Below are 26,572 nucleotides of genomic sequence, written 5' to 3' on the forward strand. Positions count from 1 at the left end.
TGACATTTTGTGGTTTTAAATTTGGCGCTCTGATTTGTCACTGGCTGTTGAATAGTGTGGGACGATTTCGTCCCACCTCCCCTAGATAGGTTAACTAGGCATGTCAGTTAAGAACAAATTCTTATTTACAATGACGGCCCGGACGACGCTGGGCCAAATGTGCCTCCCAATCACGGCCAGTTGTGATACAGCCTGGATTCGAACCAGGGACTGTAGTGACGCCTCTTGCACTGAGATGCAGTGCCTTAGACCACTGCGTCCGTGTGTGTGTTAACTATTTAACAGTACTAGAAGTTAGAAAGGCCGCAAAAATGTTATATATCGGTTATCGGTATCGTTTTTTTTTTGGCAAGGAAATTATCGATATCGGCCAAAAATGTCATATCGGTGCATCACTAGTTTGGAGCCCGTAAAATGGCAGCCATCCCCTACGGCGCCATTATTATGGAACACAGGAACATCAGTATTAGAAATAGTTCTAGAACACTATAGAAACAACACAGGAACATCAAGTATTACAAATAGTTCTAGAATGTTCTAGGAGCACACCGATGCCAATATGACAGACATGATATATATGGACCCGGTTTCTCTGAGAAATGCTATTAAAACAACTAAGTCAACACAACAACAGCCATAAATATCTCCAGTCATCATCACCCCTCCTGCACACCCCTGTGTGCTCCTGATGATATTTACATAGGCCCTTATAAAAAGCTTCACAATAAGAAAGCAATACACATCTAAATGTAATTCAGTAAGAAACGTATAATATGACGTGGCCTATTCTCTCCAAGTTCAGGGCACAGTGTACTCTATCCCCTAACATCTACTGAGCTGATTGATTGGTTGGTAAATTGAGCTGCAGAAGAGACAACAGGTGATTCTGTATTGTGTGGGGGTTACCTCCTCAATGATAGAGTCCAGTGAGGACGTAGCTTCATCATACAGCAGGATAGGAGGGTTCTTCAGTATGGCCCTGGCTATGTCCACACGCTGCTTCTCCCCACCTGAAACACACACAGCAAGTCAATGATGCAGTCCTGACACACACAGCAACAGAGACAGAACCGGAAGTAAATAATGCAGTCTTGACACACATGGCAACAGAGACAGAAAAGGAAGTAAATAAAGCATTATTGGCACACACGGCAACAGAGACATAACAGGAAGCAAATAAAGCAGTCTTGATACACACGGCAACAGAGACAGGACAGGAAGCATACACATATCTAGAGCCAGGTCAGGTCACAAAGAAAGCAACGCAACTGAAGACGTTTGTCATTCTCTCTGTTCTAACTGACTCTGTAGAAGTGCTATGGAAAAGTCAACAGGTAGCCAAAGTGGTAGATATAGAAAGCCCCAGTGGTAACAGTAGGAGCTACACCAGTCAGACTGGTAGATATAGAAAGCCCCAGTGGTAACAGTAGGAGCTACACCAGTCAGACAGGTAGATTTTTGAGTCCCCTCTCCCGACCAGAGTGTGTCTGACCTACCTGACAGTTTGAGTCCCCTCTCGCCGACCTGAGTGTCGTATCCGTGGGGCATCCTAAGGATGGCATCGTGGATCCCTGCCAGCCGTGCCACCTGGTACACCTCCTCTGGCGTGGCGTTGATGTTCCCGTACTGAAGGTTGTAGAAGATGGTGTTGTGGAAGAGCACTGCATCCTGAGTAGGGAGGAGGAGAGATAGAAGGAGGAGGGTAGAGAGACAGAGAGAGGGAGGAAACAGTAGTCAATCAATACCTTCAGCTCAACTTGAGGAGAGGAAACATCAGGAGAGGACAACATCAAGTGTAGAAACACACTGAACAAATACACAAACTGTTCTTTCAACATGTGAAGGAAAGAACTTGTAGTTTCTATATGCTTCCACAGTGCCCCCTTGTTGTGGGAGTTTATTGTTGTCCAAGTCAACTTAATACAGGATCAATAAGTTTAATCAAATCAAGGCAGTTTTACCTGTGGTACCACCCCTACGGCCCATCACAAACTATTCAGTCCAACGTCTCTGATGTTCTGTCCAGCGATGTAGATGTTTCCATTCGGGGGCTCATAAAACCGGAACAACATACGCACTATGGTGCTCTTCCTGAAACAACACAGAACCATTATTCCTGTCGTGCTCTTCCTGAAACAACACAGAACCATTATTTCTGTGGTGCTGTTCCTGAAACAACACATAACCATTATTCCTGTGGTGCGCTTCGTGAAAACCCAAATATATTACTCGCTAATGTTCTGTCCCTGGACAATAAAGTAGATGAGCTCAAGGCGAGGATCTCCCTCCAGAGAGACATCAGGGACTGTAACATACTCATGGAATCGTGTCTCTTTCCGGATATACTGTCCCCGTCCATACAGCCAGCTGCGTTCTCAGTACATCACACAGACAGGAATAAAGAACTCTCCGGGAAGAAGAAAGGCGGGGGTGTATGTTTCATGATTAACTACTCATGGTGAGGTTGTGATAACGTACAGGAACTCAAGTCCTTTTGTTCACCCAACCAAGAATACCTCACAATCAAATGCCAACCATATTACCTCCAGAGAGAATTATCTTCGGTTATCCTCACAGTCATGTATATTCCCCCTCAAGCCGATACCACAACGTCCCTGAAGGAACTACACTGAGCTTTGTGCAAACTGGAAAACACATATCCTGAGGCCACATTTATCGTAGCTAGGGATTTTAACAAAATAAATTTGAGGAAAACGCTACCGAAGTTGGATCAACACATTGCTTGTCGTACTCGCGCTTCAAAAACTCTAGACCATTGTTACTCCCTCGCCCTCGCCCTCCATCCTCCTTCTCCCTTCCTATAGGCAGAAACTCAAACAGGAAGTACCCGTGCTAAGGTCTATTCAACGTTGGTCTGACCAATCAGAATCCATGCTTCAAGACTGTTTTGATCACGCAGACTGGGCTATGTTCCCGGGTAGCCTCTGAGAATAACATTGACGTATACAGTTGAAATCAGAAGTTTACATACACCTTAGCCAAATACATTTCAACTGACGTCACAACAGTAGTAGGCTTGATTCCCAACAATGACGAGACAGCCTACAGGGAGGGGGTGAGTGCCCTGGCGGAGTGGTGCCAGGAAAACAACCTCTCACTCAACATCAACAAATCGGAGGAGCTGATCGTGGACTTCAGGAGACAGTGGAGGGAGCACGCCCCATCCACATCGACAGGACCACAGCGGAGAAGGTGAAGAGCTTCAAGTTCCTCAGCGCACACATCACTGACAATCTGAAATGGTCCACCCACTCAGACAGTGTGATGAAGAAGGCGGAACAGCGCCTCTTCAACCTCAGGAGGCTGAAGAAATTTGGCTTGGTCCCTAAGACCCTTAAACTTTTACAGATGCACAATCGAGAGCATCCTGTCGGGCTGTATCACCACCTGGTACGGCAACTGCACCGCCCACAACGGCAGGGCTACCCAGAGGGTGGTGCGGTCTGCTCAACGCATTCCCGGGGGAAAACTACCTGCCCTCCAGGACACCTACACCACCCAATGTCACAGGCCAAAAAGATCATCAAGGACATCAACCACCCGAATCACGGCCTGTTCACCCCGCTATCATCCAGAAGGCGAGGTCAGTACAGGTGCATCAAAGCTGGGACCAATAGACTGAAAAACAGCTTCTATCTCAAGGACATCACTGTTAAATAGCCATCTCTAGTGTCGTGTCTTTGCTATACCGGATTAAGTGATATGACAAGCTATTCTATAAAATCCTTTCTCTGTAATTAATATCACCTGATTCACTAATCATGTAAATGTAATTAACTAGAAAGTCGGGACAACACGGAAGAGTGTTTATAGAGCCGTTATCTTCCGAATAAACTCTTAAAAAGTAGTAATATTTTACATCGATAGCTGTCATCTTAATCGTCACCTTATTTTCAGTCTCATAATGAAAGTGGTCAATTCTTGGTTATCTTCACGAACCCTGGCTAACAAGTTGAATCAGCAATACAAAATTGGGTTTAATTATTTATTTACTAAATACCTAATTTATCACACAGAATTACATATACACCGAATACAAATGATGTCATACAGAAAACATCCCTGGTGGACGGAGCCGACATGGCGGGTTGTTACACACAGAAAGGGGGTTGGGCTTGAATGAAAGAGCGGGAAGACTTAGGAACAAAGAAACAGCAGCTATGCTATCGTAAATACAGAATCTTATGCATTCTAAATTACCGCCCATTTGTAAAAGGAAAATGCAATAAATATTTACTCTGAGCTGCGCTTCGGTAGATTGGCCGGGTTGGCCAACAGATCTTCCGGTCCTCGGAAGAATGTCTCTGGTGGTAAATTGGATACGTGGTGGTATCTTCGTCTGTGGTAGACTGGATCCGTCGTCCGTCCTTTCCTAGCCCACGTCTACAGCGGCCGCTGCTAACTCAACGGCTAGGAGGTATCACTTCTGTAGTGAATAAGTTCAAAGTTCATACCATTCACAACCAAAGCTCACGCCGAGGTTGGCTTAGTTCTGTACTTGACATGTGTGTCCTTGTAACGCAGAGGCTGCAGACCTCACGTAGTGGAACTAACTGGTTACATTGTGTCATTGTCTTATATAGTAGAGAGGGGGAAGGATGTGTTTCAAGGTTTATGACCCCTGTCTCTTCACAGGGGCGGGCCACTGATCAAGCAGGGCACTTTCCTTATGAAAACCCAATTCTCTCAATTGGAAGCTAAAATTACATTTAATCTCCTAACAAACCATTTCAATATCAAACATTTCAAACTCTGATAACTAGAGGGTGTATACTTTCCCAGGTACAGTTTATGTCGTCCTGTCATCAGTCATAATGTCTCAGATGACAACCGAACTGACATCCATACTCATTAAGTTTCAAAGCATATTTCCAACTAGTTTTAATACCAAAATATGGTTCCTTTTCCCCATTTGTTTGATGTTCCCAGACTCTCTATATTTAACACAGGCTATTCAACAGTCCTTCAGTAGGGTCAGAAAGAGAGGAAAAGGGAGAAAGGTATTTATGGGGGGGTCATAAACCTTACCCACAGGCCAACTTCATGACACTAGATAGCCTCCACCCAGTACCCTGCTCTGAATTGAGTCACTGTCACTACCCGGCTTCCACCCGGTTACTCAACCCTGCACCTTAGAGGCTGCTGCCCTATGTACATAGACATGGAATCACTGGTCACTTTAATAATGGAACACTGGTCATTTTAATAATGTTTACATACTGTTTTACTCATTTCATATATATATACTGTATTCTATTCTACTGTATTCTATTCTACTGTATTCTAGTCAATGCCACTCCGACATTGCTCGTCCTAATATTTTTATATTTCTTAAATCCATTTTTTAGATGTGTGTGAATTGTTGTGAATTGTTCGATATTACTGCACTGTTGGAGCTAGGAACACCAGCATTTCACTGTTGGAGCTAGGAACACCAGCATTTCACTGTTGGAGCTAGGAACACCAGCATTACACTGTTGGAACTAGGAACACCAGCATTTCACTGTTGGAGCTAGGAACACCAGCATTACACTGTTGGAGCTAGGAACACCAGCATTTTACTGTTGGAGCTAGGAACACCAGCATTTTCACTGTTGGAGCTGGGAACACCATCATTTCACTGTTGGAGCTAGCAACACCAGCATTTCACAACACCCACAATAACATCTGCTAAATATGTGTATGTGACCAATACATTTCTTCTATGACTTTTGGGAAATAGGACTGACTATAACTATAGTAGAAAGACTAAACTAGCAGAGCGAAGCTGAATAAGCACCTAAGGTTATAACCACAATCTGCAGATGTAATTGGAGGGGATAAGTTAAATACAGGTTAGGAACATAAGAGGCACATTTCCACTTCAACACTAGAACAGATTAGTGAAGCTGCCGTCCAATTATTTACCAAGTAGAGCTGGATAATAAGGGTTTCTACACAGAGACAGATTTCAGACACCAGTGACTATGTTTACATGCACACCTATATCCCGTTAGTATTCGGGAGACTCAAGTATTCTGTTTTTGAGTCGACACATATAAACATCATATCCTGTTTACAATAAACCCCGAAAAGCTTATATCCCAGTTACGTGAAACCAGAATATGATTCCTTGGGTATGCTGATCTTATGCGGTTGATGGTTGTTTTTCACGGTCGGTAAAGACTCAGTTGGGTATATCATGGGTGTCAGTCTGTGGGTTGTGTGATGATGTTTTCATCTGATTATTCAACAAATCACTTGAAAAAGTACATTACCTGGCAGTTCCAGCCACAATCATTTATTTAGCTGAAATTCAGCACTGGACCGTACAGCATACTGGTTACTTTCACACCTCCTTTACACAAGTTTCTGCTTAGAATTACTGACATTTGGTAGGCCACATTATAATTACTGGCATTTGGTAGACCATATTAAAATTTGTGGCATTTCGTAGGCCATATTATATTTACTGATATTTGGTGGGCCATATTATAATTACTGACATTTGGTAGGCCCCATTATATTTACTGACATTTGGTATGCCACATATTTACTGATGTTTGGTAGGCCATATTATAATTACTGACATTTGGTAGGCCACATTAAATTACTGACATTTGGTAGGACACATTAAATTACTGACATTTGGTAGGCCGCATTATAATTACTGACATTTGGTATGCCACATATTTACTGATGTTTGGTAGGCCCCATTATAATTACTGACATTTGGTAGGCCCCATTATAATTACTGACATTTGGTAGCACACATTTACTGACGTTTGGTAGGCCATATTATAATTTCTGACAATTGGTAGGCCATATTATAATTACTGACATTTGGTAGGCCACATTAAATTACTGACATTTGGTGGGCCATATTATAATTACTGACATTTGGTAGGCCCCATTATAATTACTGACATTTGGTAGGCCACATTATAATTACTGACGTTTGGTAGGCCATATTATAATTACTGACATTTGGTAGGCCATATTATAATTACTGACATTTGGTAGGCCATATTATAATTACTGACATTTGGTGGGCCATATTATAATTACTGACATTTGGTAGGCCCCATTATAATTACTGACATTTGGTATGCCACATATTTACTGACGTTTGGTAGGCCATATTATAATTACTGACATTTGGTAGGCCATATTATAATTACTGACATTTGGTAGGCCCCATTATAATTACTGACATTTGGTAGGCCACATTATAATTACTGACATTTGGTAGGCCACATTATAATTACTGACATTTGGTAGGCCACATTATAATTACTGACATTTGGTAGGCCACATTATAATTACTGGCATTTGGTAGGCCATATTATAATTACTGACATTTGGTAGGCCACATTATAATTACTGACATTTGGTAGGCCACATTATAATTACTGACATTTGGTAGGCCACATTATATTTACTGACGTTTGGTAGGCCACATTATAATTACTGACATTTGGTAGGCCATATTATAATTACTTACATTATAATTACTGACATTTGGTAGACCACATTATAATTACTGACATTTGGTAGGCCACATTATAATTACTGACATTTGGTTGGCCATATTATAATTACTGACATTTGGTAGTTCATATTATAATTACTTAAATTTGGTAGCCAATATTATAATTACTGACATTTGGTAGGCCCCATTATAATTACTGACATTTGGTAGTCCCCATTACAATTACTGACATTTGGTAGGCCACATTATAATTACTGACATTTGGTAGGCCATATTATAATTACTGACATTTGGTAGGCCATATTATAATTACTGACATTTGGTAGGCCACATTATAATTACTGACATTTGGTAGGCCACATTATAATTACTGACGTTTGGTAGGCCATATTATAATTACTGACATTTGGTAGGCCATATTATAATTACTGACATTTGGTAGGCCACATTATAATTACTGACATTTGGTAGGCCATATTATAATTACAGACATTTGGTAGGCCACATTATAATTACTGACATTTGGTAGGCCATATTATAATTACTGACATTTGGTAGGCCATATTATAATTACTGACATTTGGTAGGCCATATTATAATTACTGACATTTGGTAGGCCCCATTATAATTACTGACATTTGGTATGCCACATATTTACTGACGTTTGGTAGGCCATATTATAATTACTGACATTTGGTAGGCCATATTATAATTACTGACATTTGGTAGGCCATATTATAATTACTGACATTTGGTAGGCCATATTATAATTACTGACATTTGGTAGGCCATATTATAATTACTGACATTTGGTAGGCCACATTATAATTACTGACGTTTGGTAGGCCATATTATAATTACTGACATTTGGTAGGCCATATTATAATTACTGACATTTGGTAGGCCACATTATAATTACTGACATTTGGTAGGCCACATTATAATTACTGACATTTGGTAGGCCACATTATAATTACTGACATTTGGTAGGCCATATTATAATTACTGACATTTGGTAGGCCACATTATAATTACTGACATTTGGTAGGCCATATTATAATTACTGACATTTGGTAGGCCACATTATAATTACTGACATTTGGTAGGCCACATTATAATTACTGACATTTGGTAGGCCACATTATATTTACTGACGTTTGGTAGGCCATATTATAATTACTGACATTTGGTAGGCCAATATAATTACTACATTATAATTACTGACATTTGGTAGGCCACATTATAATTACTGACATTTGGTAGGCCACATTATAATTACTGACATTTGGTAGGCCATATTATAATTACTGACATTTGGTAGGCCCCATTATAATTACTGACATTTGGTATGCCACATATTTACTGACGTTTGGTAGGCCATATTATAATTACTGACATTTGGTAGGCCATATTATAATTACTGACATTTGGTAGGCCATATTATAATTACTGACATTTGGTAGGCCATATTATAATTACTGACATTTGGTAGGCCCCATTATAATTACTGACATTTGGTAGGCCACATTATAATTACTGACATTTGGTAGGCCATATTATAATTACTGACATTTGGTAGGCCATATTATAATTACTGACATTTGGTAGGCCACATTATAATTACTGACATTTGGTAGGCCATATTATAATTACTGACATTTGGTAGGCCACATTATAATTACTGACGTTTGGTAGGCCATATTATAATTACTGACATTTGGTAGGCCATATTATAATTACTGACATTTGGTAGGCCATATTATAATTACTGACATTTGGTAGGCCACATTATAATTACTGACATTTGGTAGGCCATATTATAATTACTGACATTTGGTATGCCACATATTTACTGACGTTTGGTAGGCCATATTATAATTACTGACATTTGGTAGGCCACATTATAATTACTGACATTTGGTAGGCCCCATTATAATTACTGACATTTGGTAGGCATATTTACTGACGTTTGGTAGGCCACATTAAATTACTGACATTTGGTAGGCCACATTATAATTACTGACATTTGGTAGGCCATATTATAATTACTGACATTATAATTACTGACATTTGGTAGGCCACATTATAATTACTGACATTTGGTGGGCCATATTATAATTACTGACATTTGGTAGGCCATATTATAATTACTGACATTTGGTAGGCCACATTATAATTACTGACATTTGGTAGGCCACATTATAATTACTGACATTTGGTAGGCCACATTATAATTACTGACATTTGGTAGGCCACATTATAATTACTGACATTTGGGAGGCCACATTATATTTACTGACGTTTGGTAGGCCATATTATAATGACTGACATTTGGTAGGCCATATTATAATTACTGACATTTGGTAGGCCATATTATAATTACTGACATTTGGTAGGCCCCATTATAATTACTGACATTTGGTATGCCACATATTTACTGACATTTCGTAGGCCACATTATAATTACTGACATTTGGTAGGCCATATTATAATTTCTGACATTTGGTAGGCCACATTATAATTACTGGCATTTGGTAGGCCATATTACAATTACTGACATTTGGTAGGCCACATATTTACTGACATTTGGTAGGCCATATTATAATTACTGACATTTGGTAGGCCATATTATAATTACTGACATTTGGTAGGCCATATTATAATTACTGACATTTGGTAGGCCATATTATAATTACTGACATTTGGTAGGCCCCATTATAATTACTGACATTTGGTAGGCCACATATTTACTGACGTTTGGTAGGCCATATTATAATTACTGACATTTGGTAGGCCATATTATAATTACTGACATTTGGTAGGCCACATTATAATTACTGACATTTGGTAGGCCACATTATAATTACTGACATTTGGTAGGCCATATTATAATTACTGACATTTGGTAGGCCACATTATAATTACTGACATTTGGTAGGCCACATATTTACTGACGTTTGGTAGGCCATATTATAATTACTGACATTTGGTAGGCCATATTATAATTACTGACATTTGGTAGGCCACATTATAATTACTGACATTTGGTAGGCCATATTATAATTACTGACATTTGGTAGGCCACATTATAATTACTGACATTTGGTAGGCCATATTATAATTACTGACATTTGGTAGGCCATATTATAATTACTGACATTTGGTAGGCCATATTATAATTACTGACATTTGGTAGGCCACATTATAATTACTGACATTTGGTAGGCCACATTATAATTACTGACATTTGGTAGGCCACATTATAATTACTGACATTTGGTAGGCCATATTATAATTACTGACATTTGGTAGGCCACATTATAATTACTGACATTTGGTAGGCCACATTATAATTACTGACATTTGGTAGGCCACATTATATTTACTGACGTTTGGTAGGCCATATTATAATTACTGACATTTGGTAGGCCATATTATAATTACTGACATTATAATTACTGACATTTGGTAGGCCACATTATAATTACTGACATTTGGTGGGCCATATTATAATTGCTGACATTTGGTAGGCCATATTATAATTACTGACATTTGGTAGGCCACATTATAATTACTGACATTTGGTAGGCCACATTATAATTACTGACATTTGGTTGGCCATATTATAATTACTTAAATTTGGTAGGCCATATTATAATTACTGACATTTGGTAGGCCACATTATAATTACTGACATTTGGTAGGCCATATTACAATTACTGACATTTGGTAGGTCATATTATAATTACTGACATTTGGTAGGCCACATTATAATTACTGACATTTGGTAGGCCACATTATAATTACTGACGTTTGGTAGGCCATATTATAATTACTGACATTTGGTAGGCCATATTATAATTACTGACATTTGGTAGGCCACATTATAATTACTGACATTTGGTAGGCCACATATTTACTGACGTTTGGTAGGCCATATTATAATTACTGACATTTGGTAGGCCATATTATAATTACTGACATTTGGTAGACCATATTAAAATTTGTGGCATTTCGTAGGCCATATTATAATTACTGACATTTGGTGGGCCATCATTATAATTACTGACATTTGGTAGGCCACATTATAATTACTGACATTTGGTAGGCCACATTATATTACTGACATTTGGTAGGCCATATTATAATTACTGACATTTGGTAGGCCATATTATAATTACTGACATTTGGTAGGCCACATTATAATTACTGACATTTGGTAGGCCATATTATAATTACTGACATTTGGTAGGCCACATTATAATTACTGACATTTGGTAGGCCATATTATAATTACTGACATTTGGTAGGCCATATTATAATTACTGACATTTGGTGGGCCATATTATAATTACTGACATTTGGTAGGCCCCATTATAATTACTGACATTTGGTAGGCCACATATTTACTGACGTTTGGTAGGCCATATTATAATTACTGACATTTGGTAGGCCATATTATAATTACTGACATTTGGTAGGCCACATTATAATTACTGACATTTGGTAGGCCACATTATAATTACTGACATTTGGTAGGCCATATTATAATTACTGACATTTGGTAGGCCATATTATAATTACTGACATTTGGTAGGCCACATTATAATTACTGACATTTGGTAGGCCACATTATAATTACTGACATTTGGTAGGCCATATTATAATTACTGACATTTGGTATAATTACTGACATTTGGTAGGCCACATTATAATTACTGACATTTGGTTGGCCATATTATAATTACTGACATTTGGTAGGCCATATTATAATTACTGACATTTGGTAGGCCATATTATAATTACTGACATTTGGTAGGCCACATTATAATTACTGACATTTGGTAGGCCACATTATAATTACTGACGTTTGGTAGGCCATATTATAATTACTGACATTTGGTAGGCCACATTATAATTACTGACATTTGGTAGGCCATATTATAATTACTGACATTTGGTAGGCCACATTATAATTACTGACATTTGGTAGGCCACATTATAATTACTGACATTTGGTAGGCCACATTATAATTACTGACATTTGGTAGGCCATATTATAATTACTGACATTTGGTAGGCCACATTATAATTACTGACATTTGGTAGGCCACATTATAATTACTGACATTTGGTAGGCCACATATTTACTGACGTTTGGTAGGCCATATTATAATTACTGACATTTGGTAGGCCATATTATAATTACTGACATTTGGTAGACCATATTAAAATTTGTGGCATTTCGTAGGCCATATTATAATTACTGACATTTGGTGGGCCATATTATAATTACTGACATTTGGTAGGCCCCATTATAATTACTGACATTTGGTAGGCCACATATTTACTGACGTTTGGTAGGCCATATTATAATTACTGACATTTGGTAGGCCATATTATAATTACTGACATTTGGTAGGTCACATTATAATTACTGACATTTGGTAGGCCATATTATAATTACTGACATTTGGTAGGCCACATTATAATTACTGACATTTGGTAGGCCATATTATAATTACTGACATTTGGTAGGCCATATTATAATTACTGACATTTGGTAGGCCACATTATAATTACTGACATTTGGTAGGCCACATTATAATTACTGACATTTGGTAGGCCACATTATTTACTGACATTTGGTAGGCCATATTATAATTACTGACATTTGGTAGGCCATATTATAATTACTGACATTTGGTAGGCCACATTATAATTACTGACATTTGGTAGGCCACATTATAATTACTGACATTTGGTAGGCCATATTATAATTACTGACATTTGGTAGGCCACATTATAATTACTGACATTTGGTAGGCCACATTATAATTACTGACATTTGGTAGGCCATATTATAATTACTGACATTTGGTAGGCCACATTATAATTACTGACATTTGGTAGGCCACATTATTTACTGATATTTGGTAGGCCATATTATAATTACTGACATTTGGTAGGCCATATTATAATTACTGACATTTGGTAGGCCACATTATAATTACTGACATTTGGTAGGCCATATTATTACTGACGTTTGGTAGGCCACATTATAATTACTGACATTTGGTAGGCCATATTATAATTACTGACATTTGGTATGCCACATATTTACTGACGTTTGGTAGGCCATATTATAATTACTGACATTTGGTAGGCCATATTATAATTACTGACATTTGGTAGGCCACATTATAATTACTGACATTTGGTAGGCCATATTATTACTGACGTTTGGTAGGCCATATTATAATTACTGACATTTGGTAGGCCATATTATAATTACTGACATTTGGTAGGCCATATTATAATTACTGACATTTGGTAGGCCATATTATAATTACTGACATTTGGTAGGCCATATTATAATTACTGACATTTGGTAGGCCATATTATAATTACTGACTTTTGGTAGGCCATATTATAATTACTGACATTTGGTAGGCCATATTATAATTACTGACATTTGGTAGGCCATATTATAATTACTGACATTTGGTAGGCCATATTATAATTACTGACATTTGGTAGGCCCCATTATAATTACTGACATTTGGTATGCCACATATTTACTGACGTTTGGTAGGCCATATTATAATTACTGACATTTGGTAGGCCATATTATAATTACTGACATTTGGTAGGCCATATTATAATTACTGACATTTGGTAGGCCATATTATAATTACTGACATTTGGTAGGCCATATTATAATTACTGACATTTGGTAGGCCACATTATAATTACTGACGTTTGGTAGGCCATATTATAATTACTGACATTTGGTAGGCCACATTATAATTACTGACATTTGGTAGGCCACATTATAATTACTGACATTTGGTAGGCCACATATTATAATTACTGACATTTGGTAGGCCATATTATAATTACTGACATTTGGTAGGCCACATTATAATTACTGACATTTGGTATGCCACATATTTACTGACGTTTGGTAGGCCATATTATAATTACTGACATTTGGTAGGCCCCATTATAATTACTGACATTTGGTAGGCCCCATTATAATTACTGACATTTGGTAGGCATATTTACTGACGTTTGGTAGGCAACATTAAATTACTGACATTTGGTAGGCCACATTATAATTACTGACATTTGGTAGGCCACATATTTACTGACGTTTGGTAGGCCATATTATAATTACTGACATTTGGTAGGCCACATTATAATTACTGACATTTGGTAGGCCATATTATAATTACTGACATTTGGTAGGCCATATTATAATTACTGACATTTGGTAGGCCACATTATAATTACTGACATTTGGTAGGCCACATTATAATTACTGACATTTGGTAGGCCATATTATAATTACTGACATTTGGTAGGCCACATTATAATTACTGACATTTGGTAGGCCATATTATAATTACTGACATTTGGTAGGCCACATTATAATTACTGACATTTGGTAGGCCATATTATAATTACTGACATTTGGTAGGCCATATTATAATTACTGACATTTGGTAGGCCATATTATAATTACTGACATTTGGTAGGCCACATATTTACTGACGTTTGGTAGGCCATATTATAATTACTGACATTTGGTAGGCCATATTATAATTACTGACATTTGGTAGGCCACATTATAATTACTGACATTTGGTAGGCCACATTATAATTACTGACATTTGGTAGGCCATATTATAATTACTGACATTTGGTGGGCCATATTATAATTACTGACATTTGGTAGGCCCCATTATAATTACTGACATTTGGTATGCCACATATTTACTGATGTTTGGTAGGCCATATTATAATTACTGACATTTGGTAGGCCACATTATAATTACTGACATTTGGTAGGCCACATTATAATTACTGACATTTGGTAGGCCACATTATAATTACTGACATTTGGTAGGCCATATTATAATTACTGACATTTGGTAGGCCATATTATAATTACTGACATTTGGTAGGCCACATTATAATTACTGACATTTGGTAGGCCATATTACAATTACTGACATTTGGTAGGTCATATTATAATTACTGACATTTGGTAGGCCCCATTATAATTACTGACATTTGGTAGGCCACATATTTACTGACGTTTGGTAGGCCATATTATAATTACTGACATTTGGTAGGCCATATTATAATTACTGACATTTGGTAGGCCATATTATAATTACTGACATTTGGTAGGCCATATTATAATTACTGACATTTGGTAGGCCATATTATAATTACTGACATTTGGTAGGCCCCATTACAATTACTGACATTTGGTATGACACATATTAACTGACGTTTGGTAGGCCATATTATAATTGCTGACATTTGGTGGGCCATATTATAATTACTGACATTTGGTAGGTCACATTATAATTACTGACATTTGGTAGACCACATTATAATTACTGACATTTGGTTGGCCACATTATAATTACTGACATTTGGTAGGCCCCATTTTAATTACTGACATTTGGTAGGCCCCATTACAATTACTGACATTTGGTATGACACACATTTACTGACGTTTGGTAGGCCATATTATAATTACTGACATTTTGTAGGCCATATTAAAATTTGTGGCATTTCGTAGGCCATATTATATTTACTGATATTTGGTGGGCCATATTATAATTACTGACATTTGGTAGGGCCCCATTATAATTACTGACATTTGGTATGCCACATATTTACTGACGTTTGGTAGGCCATATTATAATTACTGACATTTGGTAGGCCATATTATAATTACTGACATTTGGTAGGCCACATTAAATTACTGACATTTGGTAGGCCACATTATAATTACTGACATTTGGTAGGCCATATTATAATTACTGACATTTGGTGGGCCATATTATAATTACTGACATTTGGTAGGCCCCATTATAATTACTGACATTTGGTATGCCACATATTTACTGATGTTTGGTAGGCCATATTATAATTACTGACATTTGGTAGGCCCCATTATAATTACTGACATTTGGTAGGCCCCATTATAATTACTGACATTTGGTAGGCATATTTACTGACGTTTGGTAGGCCACATTAAATTACTGACATTTGGTAGGCCATATTATAATTACTGACATTATAATTACTGACATTTGGTAGGCCACATTATAATTACTGACATTTGGTGGGCCATATTATAATTACTGACATTTGGTAGGTCACATTAAATTACTGACATTTGGTAGGCCACATTATAATTACTGACATTTGGTAGGCCATATTATAATTACTGACATTTGGTAGGCCACATTATAATTACTGACATTTGGTAGGCCATATTATAATTACTGACATTTGGTAGGCAACATTATAATTACTGACATTTGGTAGACAACATTATAATTACTGACATTTGGTAGGCCCCATTATAATTACTGACATTTGGTAGGCCCCATTATAATTAATGACATTTGGTAGGCATATTTACTGACGTTTGGTAGGTCACATTAAATTACTGACATTTGGTAGGCCACATTATAATTACTGACATTTGGGAGGCCATATTATAATTACTGACATTTGGTTGGCCATATTATAATTACTGACATTTGGTAGGCCCCATTTTAATTACTGACATTTGGTATGCCACATATTTACTGACGTTTGGTAGGCCATATTATAATTACTGACATTTGGTAGGCCATATTATAATTACTGACATTTGGTAGACCATATTAAAATTTGTGGCATTTCGTAGGCCATATTATAATTACTGACATTTGGTGGGCCATCTTATAATTACTGACATTTGGTAGGCCCCATTACAATTACTGACATTTGGTATGACACATATTTACTGACGTTTGGTAGGCCATATTATAATTGCTGACATTTGGTGGGCCATATTATAATTACTGACATTTGGTAGGTCACATTATAATTACTGACATTTGGTAGACCACATTATAATTACTGACATTTGGTAGGCCACATTATAATTACTGACATTTGGTAGGCCATATTATAATTACTGACATTTGGTAGGCCATATTATAATTACTTAAATTTGGTAGGCCATATTATATTTACTGACATTTGGTAGGCCCCATTTTAATTACTGACATTTGGTAGGCCCCATTACAATTACTGACATTTGGTATGACACACATTTACTGACGTTTGGTAGGCCATATTATAATTACTGACATTTGGTAGGCCATATTAAAATTTGTGGCATTTCGTAGGCCATATTATATTTACTGATATTTGGTGGGCCATATTATAATTACTGACATTTGGTAGGCCCCATTATAATTACTGACATTTGGTATGCCACATATTTACTGACGTTTGGTAGGCCATATTATAATTACTGACATTTGGTAGGCCATATTATAATTACTGACATTTGGTAGGCCACATTATAATTACTGACATTTGGTAGGCCACATTATAATTACTGACATTTGGTAGGCCATATTATAATTACTGACATTTGGTGGGCCATATTATAATTACTGACATTTGGTAGGCCCCATTATAATTACTGACATTTGGTATGCCACATATTTACTGATGTTTGGTAGGCCATATTATAATTACTGACATTTGGTAGGCCCCATTATAATTACTGACATTTGGTAGGCCCCATTATAATTACTGACATTTGGTAGGCATATTTACTGACGTTTGGTAGGCAACATTAAATTACTGACATTTGGTAGGCCACATTATAATTACTGACATTTGGTAGGCCACATATTTACTGACGTTTGGTAGGCCATATTATAATTACTGACATTTGGTAGGCCACATTATAATTACTGACATTTGGTAGGCCACATTATAATTACTGACATTTGGTAGGCCATTATAATTACTGACGTTTGGTAGGCAATATTATAATTACTGACATTTGGTAGGCCATATTATAATTACTGACATTTGGTAGGCCACATTATATTTACTGACGTTTGGTAGGCCATATTATAATTACTGACATTTGGTAGGCCATATTATAATTACTGACATTTGGTAGGCCATATTATAATTACTGACATTTGGTAGGCCATATTATAATTACTGACATTTGGTAGGCCACATTATAATTACTGACATTTGGTAGGCCATATTATAATTACTGACATTTGGTAGGCCACATTATAATTACTGACATTTGGTAGGCCACATTATAATTACTGACGTTTGGTAGGCCATATTATAATTACTGACATTTGGTAGGCCACATTATAATTACTGACATTTGGTAGGCCATATTATAATTACTGACATTTGGTAGGCCATATTATAATTACTGACATTTGGTAGGCCATATTATAATTACTGACATTTGGTATGCCACATATTTACTGACGTTTGGTAGGCCATATTATAATTACTGACATTTGGTAGGCCATATTATAATTACTGACATTTGGTAGGCCACATTATAATTACTGACATTTGGTAGGCCACATTATAATTACTGACATTTGGTAGGCCATATTATAATTACTGACATTTGGTGGGCCATATTATAATTACTGACATTTGGTAGGCCCCATTATAATTACTGACATTTGGTATGCCACATATTTACTGATGTTTGGTAGGCCATATTATAATTACTGACATTTGGTAGGCCATATTATAATTACTGACATTTGGTAGGCCACATTATAATTACTGACATTTGGTAGGCCATATTATAATTACTGACATTTGGTAGGCCATATTATAATTACTGACATTTGGTAGGCCATATTATAATTACTGACATTTGGTAGGCCATATTATAATTACTGACATTTGGTAGGCCATATTATAATTACTGACATTTGGTAGGCCATATTATAATTACTGACATTTGGTAGGCCCCATTATAATTACTGACATTTGGTAGGCCACATTGTATTTACTGACGTTTGGTAGGCCATATTATAATTACTGACATTTGGTAGGCCACATTATAATTACTGACATTTGGTAGGCCATATTATAATTACTGACATTTGGTAGGCCATATTATAATTACTGACATTTGGTAGGCCATATTATAATTACTGACATTTGGTAGGCCACATTATAATTACTGACATTTGGTATGCCACATATTACTGACGTTTGGTAGGCCATATTATAATTACTGACATTTGGTAGGCCATATTATAATTACTGACATTTGGTAGGCCACATTATAATTACTGACATTTGGTAGGCCACATTATAATTACTGACATTTGGTAGGCCACATTATAATTACTGACATTTGGTAGGCCATATTATAATTACTGACATTTGGTAGGCCATATTATAATTACTGACATTTGGTAGGCCATATTATAATTACTGACATTTGGTAGGCCATATTATAATTACTGACATTTGGTAGGCCATATTATAATTACTGACATTTGGTAGGCCATATTATAATTACTGACATTTGGTAGGCCAAATTATAATTACTGACGTTTGGTAGGCCATATTATAATTACTGACATTTGGTGGGCCATATTATAATTACTGACATTTGGTAGGCCATATTATAATTACTGACATTTGGTAGGCCATATTATAATTACTGACATTTGGTAGGCCATATTATAATTACTGACATTTGGTAGGCCATATTATAATTACTGACATTTGGTATGCCACATATTTACTGACGTTTGGTAGGCCATATTATAATTACTGACATTTGGTAGGCCATATTATAATTACTGACATTTGGTAGGCCACATTATAATTACTGACATTTGGTAGGCCACATTATAATTACTGACGTTTGGTAGGCCATATTATAATTACTGACATTTGGTAGGCCATATTATAATTACTGACATTTGGTAGGCCACATTATAATTACTGACATTTGGTAGGCCACATATTTACTGACTTTTGGTAGGCCATATTATAATTACTGACATTTGGTAGGCCATATTATAATTACTGACATTTGGTAGGCCACATTATAATTACTGACATTTGGTAGGCCACATTATAATTACTGACATTTGGTAGGCCATATTATAATTACTGACATTTGGTAGGCCATATTATAATTACTGACATTTGGTAGGCCACATTATAATTACTGACATTTGGTAGGCCATATTATAATTACTGACATTTGGTAGGCCATATTATAATTACTGACATTTGGTAGGCCCCATTATAATTACTGACATTTGGTAGGCCACATTGTATTTACTGACGTTTGGTAGGCCATATTATAATTACTGACATTTGGTAGGCCATATTATAATTACTGACATTTGGTAGGCCACATTATAATTACTGACATTTGGTAGGCCATATTATAATTACTGACATTTGGTAGGCCATATTATAATTACTGACATTTGGTAGGCCATATTATAATTACTGACATTTGGTAGGCCACATTATAATTACTGACGTTTGGTAGGCCATATTATAATTACTGACATTTGGTAGGCCATATTATAATTACTGACATTTGGTAGGCCACATTATAATTACTGACATTTGGTAGGCCACATTATAATTACTGACATTTGGTAGGCCATATTATAATTACTGACATTTGGTAGGCCACATTATAATTACTGACATTTGGTAGGCCATATTACAATTACTGACATTTGGTATGACACATATTTACTGACGTTTGGTAGGCCATATTATAATTACTGACATTTGGTAGGCCATATTATAATTACTGACATTTGGTAGGCCATATTATAATTACTGACATTTGGTAGGCCATATTATAATTACTGACATTTGGTAGGCCCCATTATAATTACTGACATTTGGTAGGCCACATATTTACTGACGTTTGGTAGGCCATATTATAATTACTGACATTTGGTAGGCCACATTATAATTACTGACATTTGGTAGGCCACATTATAATTACTGACATTTGGTAGGCCATATTATAATTACTGACATTTGGTAGGCCACATTATAATTACTGACATTTGGTAGGCCACATTATAATTACTGACATTTGGTAGGCCACATTATAATTACTGACATTTGGTAGGCCATATTATAATTACTGACATTTGGTAGGCCACATTATAATTACTGACATTTGGTAGGCCACATTATAATTACTGACATTTGGTAGGCCACATTATAATTACTGACGTTTGGTAGGCCATATTATAATTACTGACATTTGGTAGGCCACATTATAATTACTGACATTTGGTAGGCCATATTATAATTACTGACATTATAATTACTGACATTTGGTAGGCCACATTATAATTACTGGCATTTGGTGGGCCATATTATAATTGCTGACATTTGGTGGGCCATATTATAATTACTGACATTTGGTAGGTCACATTATAATTACTGACATTTGGTAGGCCACATTATAATTACTGACATTTGGTAGGCCATATTATAATTACTGACATTTGGTAGGCCATATTATAATTACTGACATTTGGTAGGCCATATTATAATTACTGACATTTGGTAGGCCATATTATAATTACTGACATTTGGTAGGCCATATTATAATTACTGACATTTGGTAGGCCACATTATAATTACTGACATTTGGTAGGCCACATTATAATTACTGACATTTGGTAGGCCATATTATAATTACTGACATTTGGTAGGCCACATTATAATTACTGACATTTGGTAGGCCACATTATAATTACTGACATTTGGTAGGCCATATTATAATTACTGACATTTGGTAGGCCACATTATAATTACTGACATTTGGTAGGCCATATTATTTACTGACATTATAATTACTGACATTTGGTAGGCCACATTATAATTACTGACATTTGGTAGGCCATATTATAATTACTGACATTTGGTAGGCCATATTATAATTACTGACATTTGGTAGGCCACATTATAATTACTGACATTTGGTAGGCCACATTATAATTACTGACATTTGGTAGGCCACATTATAATTACTGACATTTGGTAGGCCATATTATAATTACTGACATTTGGTAGGCCATATTATAATTACTGACATTTGGTAGGCCATATTATAATTACTGACATTTGGTAGGCCATATTATAATTACTGACATTTGGTAGGCCCCATTATAATTACTGACATTTGGTAGGCCACATTATAATTACTGACATTTGGTAGGCCATATTATAATTACTGACATTTGGTAGGCCACATTATAATTACTGACATTTGGTAGGCCATATTATAATTACTGACATTTGGTAGGCCATATTATAATTACTGACATTTGGTAGGCCATATTATAATTACTGACATTTGGTAGGCCACATTATAATTACTGACATTTGGTAGGCCATATTATAATTACTGACATTTGGTAGGCCATATTATAATTACTGACATTTGGTAGGCCATATTATAATTACTGACATTTGGTAGGCCACATTATAATTACTGACATTTGGTAGGCCATATTATAATTACTGACATTTGGTGGGCCATATTATAATTGCTGACATTTGGTAGGCCATATTATAATTACTGACATTTGGTAGGCCACATTATAATTACTGACATTTGGTAGGCCACATTATAATTACTGACATTTGGTAGGCCACATTATAATTACTGACATTTGGTAGGCAATATTATAATTACTGACATTTGGTAGGCCATATTATAATTACTGACATTATAATTACTGACATTTGGTAGGCCACATTATAATTACTGACATTTGGTGGGCCATATTATAATTACTGACATTTGGTAGGCCATATTATAATTACTGACATTTGGTAGGCCACATTATAATTACTGACATTTGGTAGGCCATATTACAATTACTGACATTTGGTAGGCCATATTATAATTACTGACATTTGGTAGGCCATATTATAATTACTGACATTTGGTAGGCCATATTATAATTACTGACATTTGGTAGGCCATATTATAATTACTGACATTTGGTAGGCCATATTATAATTACTGACATTTGGTAGGCCACATTATATTACTGACGTTTGGTAGGCCATATTATAATTACTGACATTTGGTAGGCCACATTATAATTACTGACATTTGGTAGGCCACATTATAATTACTGACATTTGGTAGGCCATATTATAATTACTGACATTTGGTAGGCCACATTATAATTACTGACATTTGGTAGGCCACATTATAATTACTGACATTTGGTAGGCCACATTATAATTACTGACATTTGGTAGGCCATATTATAATTACTGACATTTGGTAGGCCATATTATAATTACTGACATTTGGTAGGCCATATTATAATTACTGACATTTGGTAGGCCATATTATAATTACTGACATTTGGTAGGCCATATTATAATTACTGACATTTGGTAGGCCATATTATAATTACTGACATTTGGTAGGCCACATTATAATTACTGACATTTGGTAGGCCACATTATATTACTGACGTTTGGTAGGCCATATTATAATTACTGACATTTGGTAGGCCATATTATAATTACTGACATTTGGTAGGCCACATTATAATTACTGACATTTGGTAGGCCATATTATAATTACTGACATTTGGTAGGCCACATTATAATTACTGACGTTTGGTAGGCCATATTATAATTACTGACATTTGGTAGGCCATATTATAATTACTGACATTTGGTAGGCCACATTATAATTACTGACATTTGGTAGGCCATATTATAATTACTGACATTTGGTAGGCCATATTATAATTACTGACATTTGGTAGGCCATATTATAATTACTGACATTTGGTAGGCCACATTATAATTACTGACATTTGGTAGGCCCCATTATAATTACTGACATTTGGTAGGCATATTTACTGACGTTTGGTAGGCCACATTAAATTACTGACATTTGGTAGGCCACATTATAATTACTGACATTTGGTAGGCCATATTATAATTACTGACATTATAATTACTGACATTTGGTAGGCCACATTATAATTACTGACATTTGGTAGGCCATATTATAATTACTGACATTTGGTAGGCCACATTATAATTACTGACATTTGGTAGGCCATATTATAATTACTGACATTTGGTAGGCCACATTATAATTACTGACATTTGGTAGGCCATATTATAATTACTGACATTTGGTAGGCCACATTATAATTACTGACATTTGGTAGGCCACATTATAATTACTGACATTTGGTAGGCCATATTATAATTACTGACATTTGGTAGGCCATATTATAATTACTGACATTTGGTAGGCCATATTATAATTACTGACATTTGGTAGGCCATATTATAATTACTGACATTTGGTAGGCCATATTATAATTACTGACATTTGGTAGGCCATATTATAATTACTGACATTTGGTAGGCCATATTATAATTACTGACATTTGGTAGGCCATATTATAATTACTGACATTTGGTAGGCCATATTATAATTACTGACATTTGGTAGGCCATATTATAATTACTGACATTTGGTAGGCCATATTATAATTACTGACATTTGGTAGGCCATATTATAATTACTGACATTTGGTAGGCCATATTATAATTACTGACATTTGGTAGGCCATATTATAATTACTGACATTTGGTAGGCCATATTATAATTACTGACATTTGGTAGGCCACATTATAATTACTGACATTTGGTAGGCCATATTATAATTACTGACATTTGGTAGGCCATATTATAATTACTGACATTTGGTAGGCCACATTATAATTACTGACATTTGGTAGGCCATATTATAATTACTGACATTTGGTAGGCCATATTATAATTACTGACATTTGGTAGGCCACATTATAATTACTGACATTTGGTAGGCCATATTATAATTACTGACATTTGGTAGGCCATATTATAATTACTGACATTTGGTAGGCCATATTATAATTACTGACATTTGGTAGGCCACATTATAATTACTGACATTTGGTAGACCATATTATAATTTGTGACATTTCGTAGGCCATATTATAATTACTGACATTTGGTAGGCCACATTATAATTACTGACATTTGGTAGGCCACATTATATTTACTGACGTTTGGTAGGCCATATTATAATTACTGACATTTGGTAGGCCATATTATAATTACTGACATTTGGTAGGCCATATTATAATTACTGACATTTGGTAGGCCACATTATAATTACTGACATTTGGTAGGCCACATTATAATTACTGACATTTGGTAGGCCATATTATAATTACTGACATTTGGTAGGCCATATTATAATTACTGACATTTGGTAGGCCATATTATAATTACTGACATTTGGTAGGCCACATTATAATTACTGACATTTGGTAGGCCACATTATAATTACTGACATTTGGTTGGCCATATTATAATTACTGACATTTGGTAGGCCATATTATAATTACTTACATTTGGTAGGCCATATTATAATTACTGACATTTGGTAGGCCATATTATAATTACTGACATTTGGTAGGCCATATTATAATTACTGACATTTGGTAGGCCATATTATAATTACTGACATTTGGTAGGCCATATTATAATTACTGACATTTGGTAGGCCATATTATAATTACTGACATTTGGTAGGCCACATTATAATTACTGACGTTTGGTAGGCCATATTATAATTACTGACATTTGGTAGGCCATATTATAATTACTGACATTTGGTAGGCCACATTATAATTACTGACATTTGGTAGGCCATATTATAATTACTGACATTTGGTAGGCCATATTATAATTACTGACATTTGGTAGGCCACATTATAATTACTGACATTTGGTAGGCCCCATTATAATTACTGACATTTGGTAGGCCACATTATAATTACTGACATTTGGTAGGCCATATTATAATTACTGACATTTGGTAGGCCATATTATAATTACTGACATTTGGTAGGCCATATTATAATTACTGACATTTGGTAGGCCATATTATAATTACTGACATTTGGTAGGCCATATTATAATTACTGACATTTGGTAGGCCACATTATAATTACTGACGTTTGGTAGGCCATATTATAATTACTGACATTTGGTAGGCCACATTATAATTACTGACATTTGGTAGGCCATATTATAATTATGATATTACTGACATTTGGTAGGCCACATTATAATTACTGACATTTGGTAGGCCATATTAT

At 35.8% G+C, this 26,572-nt stretch overlaps 1 protein-coding gene across 1 annotated transcript; it reads right to left on the reverse strand.

Moving 5' to 3' along the window:
- Positions 1-354: 354 nt before the first annotated feature.
- On the reverse strand, positions 355-2,111 carry LOC123731695 (iron-sulfur clusters transporter ABCB7, mitochondrial-like). Its single transcript, XM_045711095.1, has 3 exons — positions 2,007-2,111; positions 1,497-1,668; positions 355-1,010 (listed from the first exon to the last, which is right to left on the reverse strand). Exons 1-3 carry the CDS (start codon positions 2,109-2,111, stop codon positions 823-825), a joined length of 465 nt encoding a protein of 154 aa, XP_045567051.1. The 3' UTR covers positions 355-822.
- Between the last annotated feature and the right edge of the window lie 24,461 nt (positions 2,112-26,572).

Source organism: Salmo salar, unplaced genomic scaffold (assembly GCF_905237065.1).
Source record: "Salmo salar unplaced genomic scaffold, Ssal_v3.1, whole genome shotgun sequence".
Taxonomy (NCBI): Eukaryota; Metazoa; Chordata; class Actinopteri; order Salmoniformes; family Salmonidae; genus Salmo; species Salmo salar.

Coding starts and splice junctions, on each gene's coding strand:
- LOC123731695 (XM_045711095.1), bottom strand. CDS start 2,111: ATGGTTCTGTGTTGTTTCAGGAAGAGCACCATAGTGCGTATGTTGTTC. Junction 1,669..2,006: donor CTGGACAGAACATCAGAGAC/GTTGGACTGAAT, acceptor CTCCCTACTCAG/GATGCAGTGCTCTTCCACAA. Junction 1,011..1,496: donor GAGGGGACTCAAACTGTCAG/GTAGGTCAGACA, acceptor TGTGTGTTTCAG/GTGGGGAGAAGCAGCGTGTG.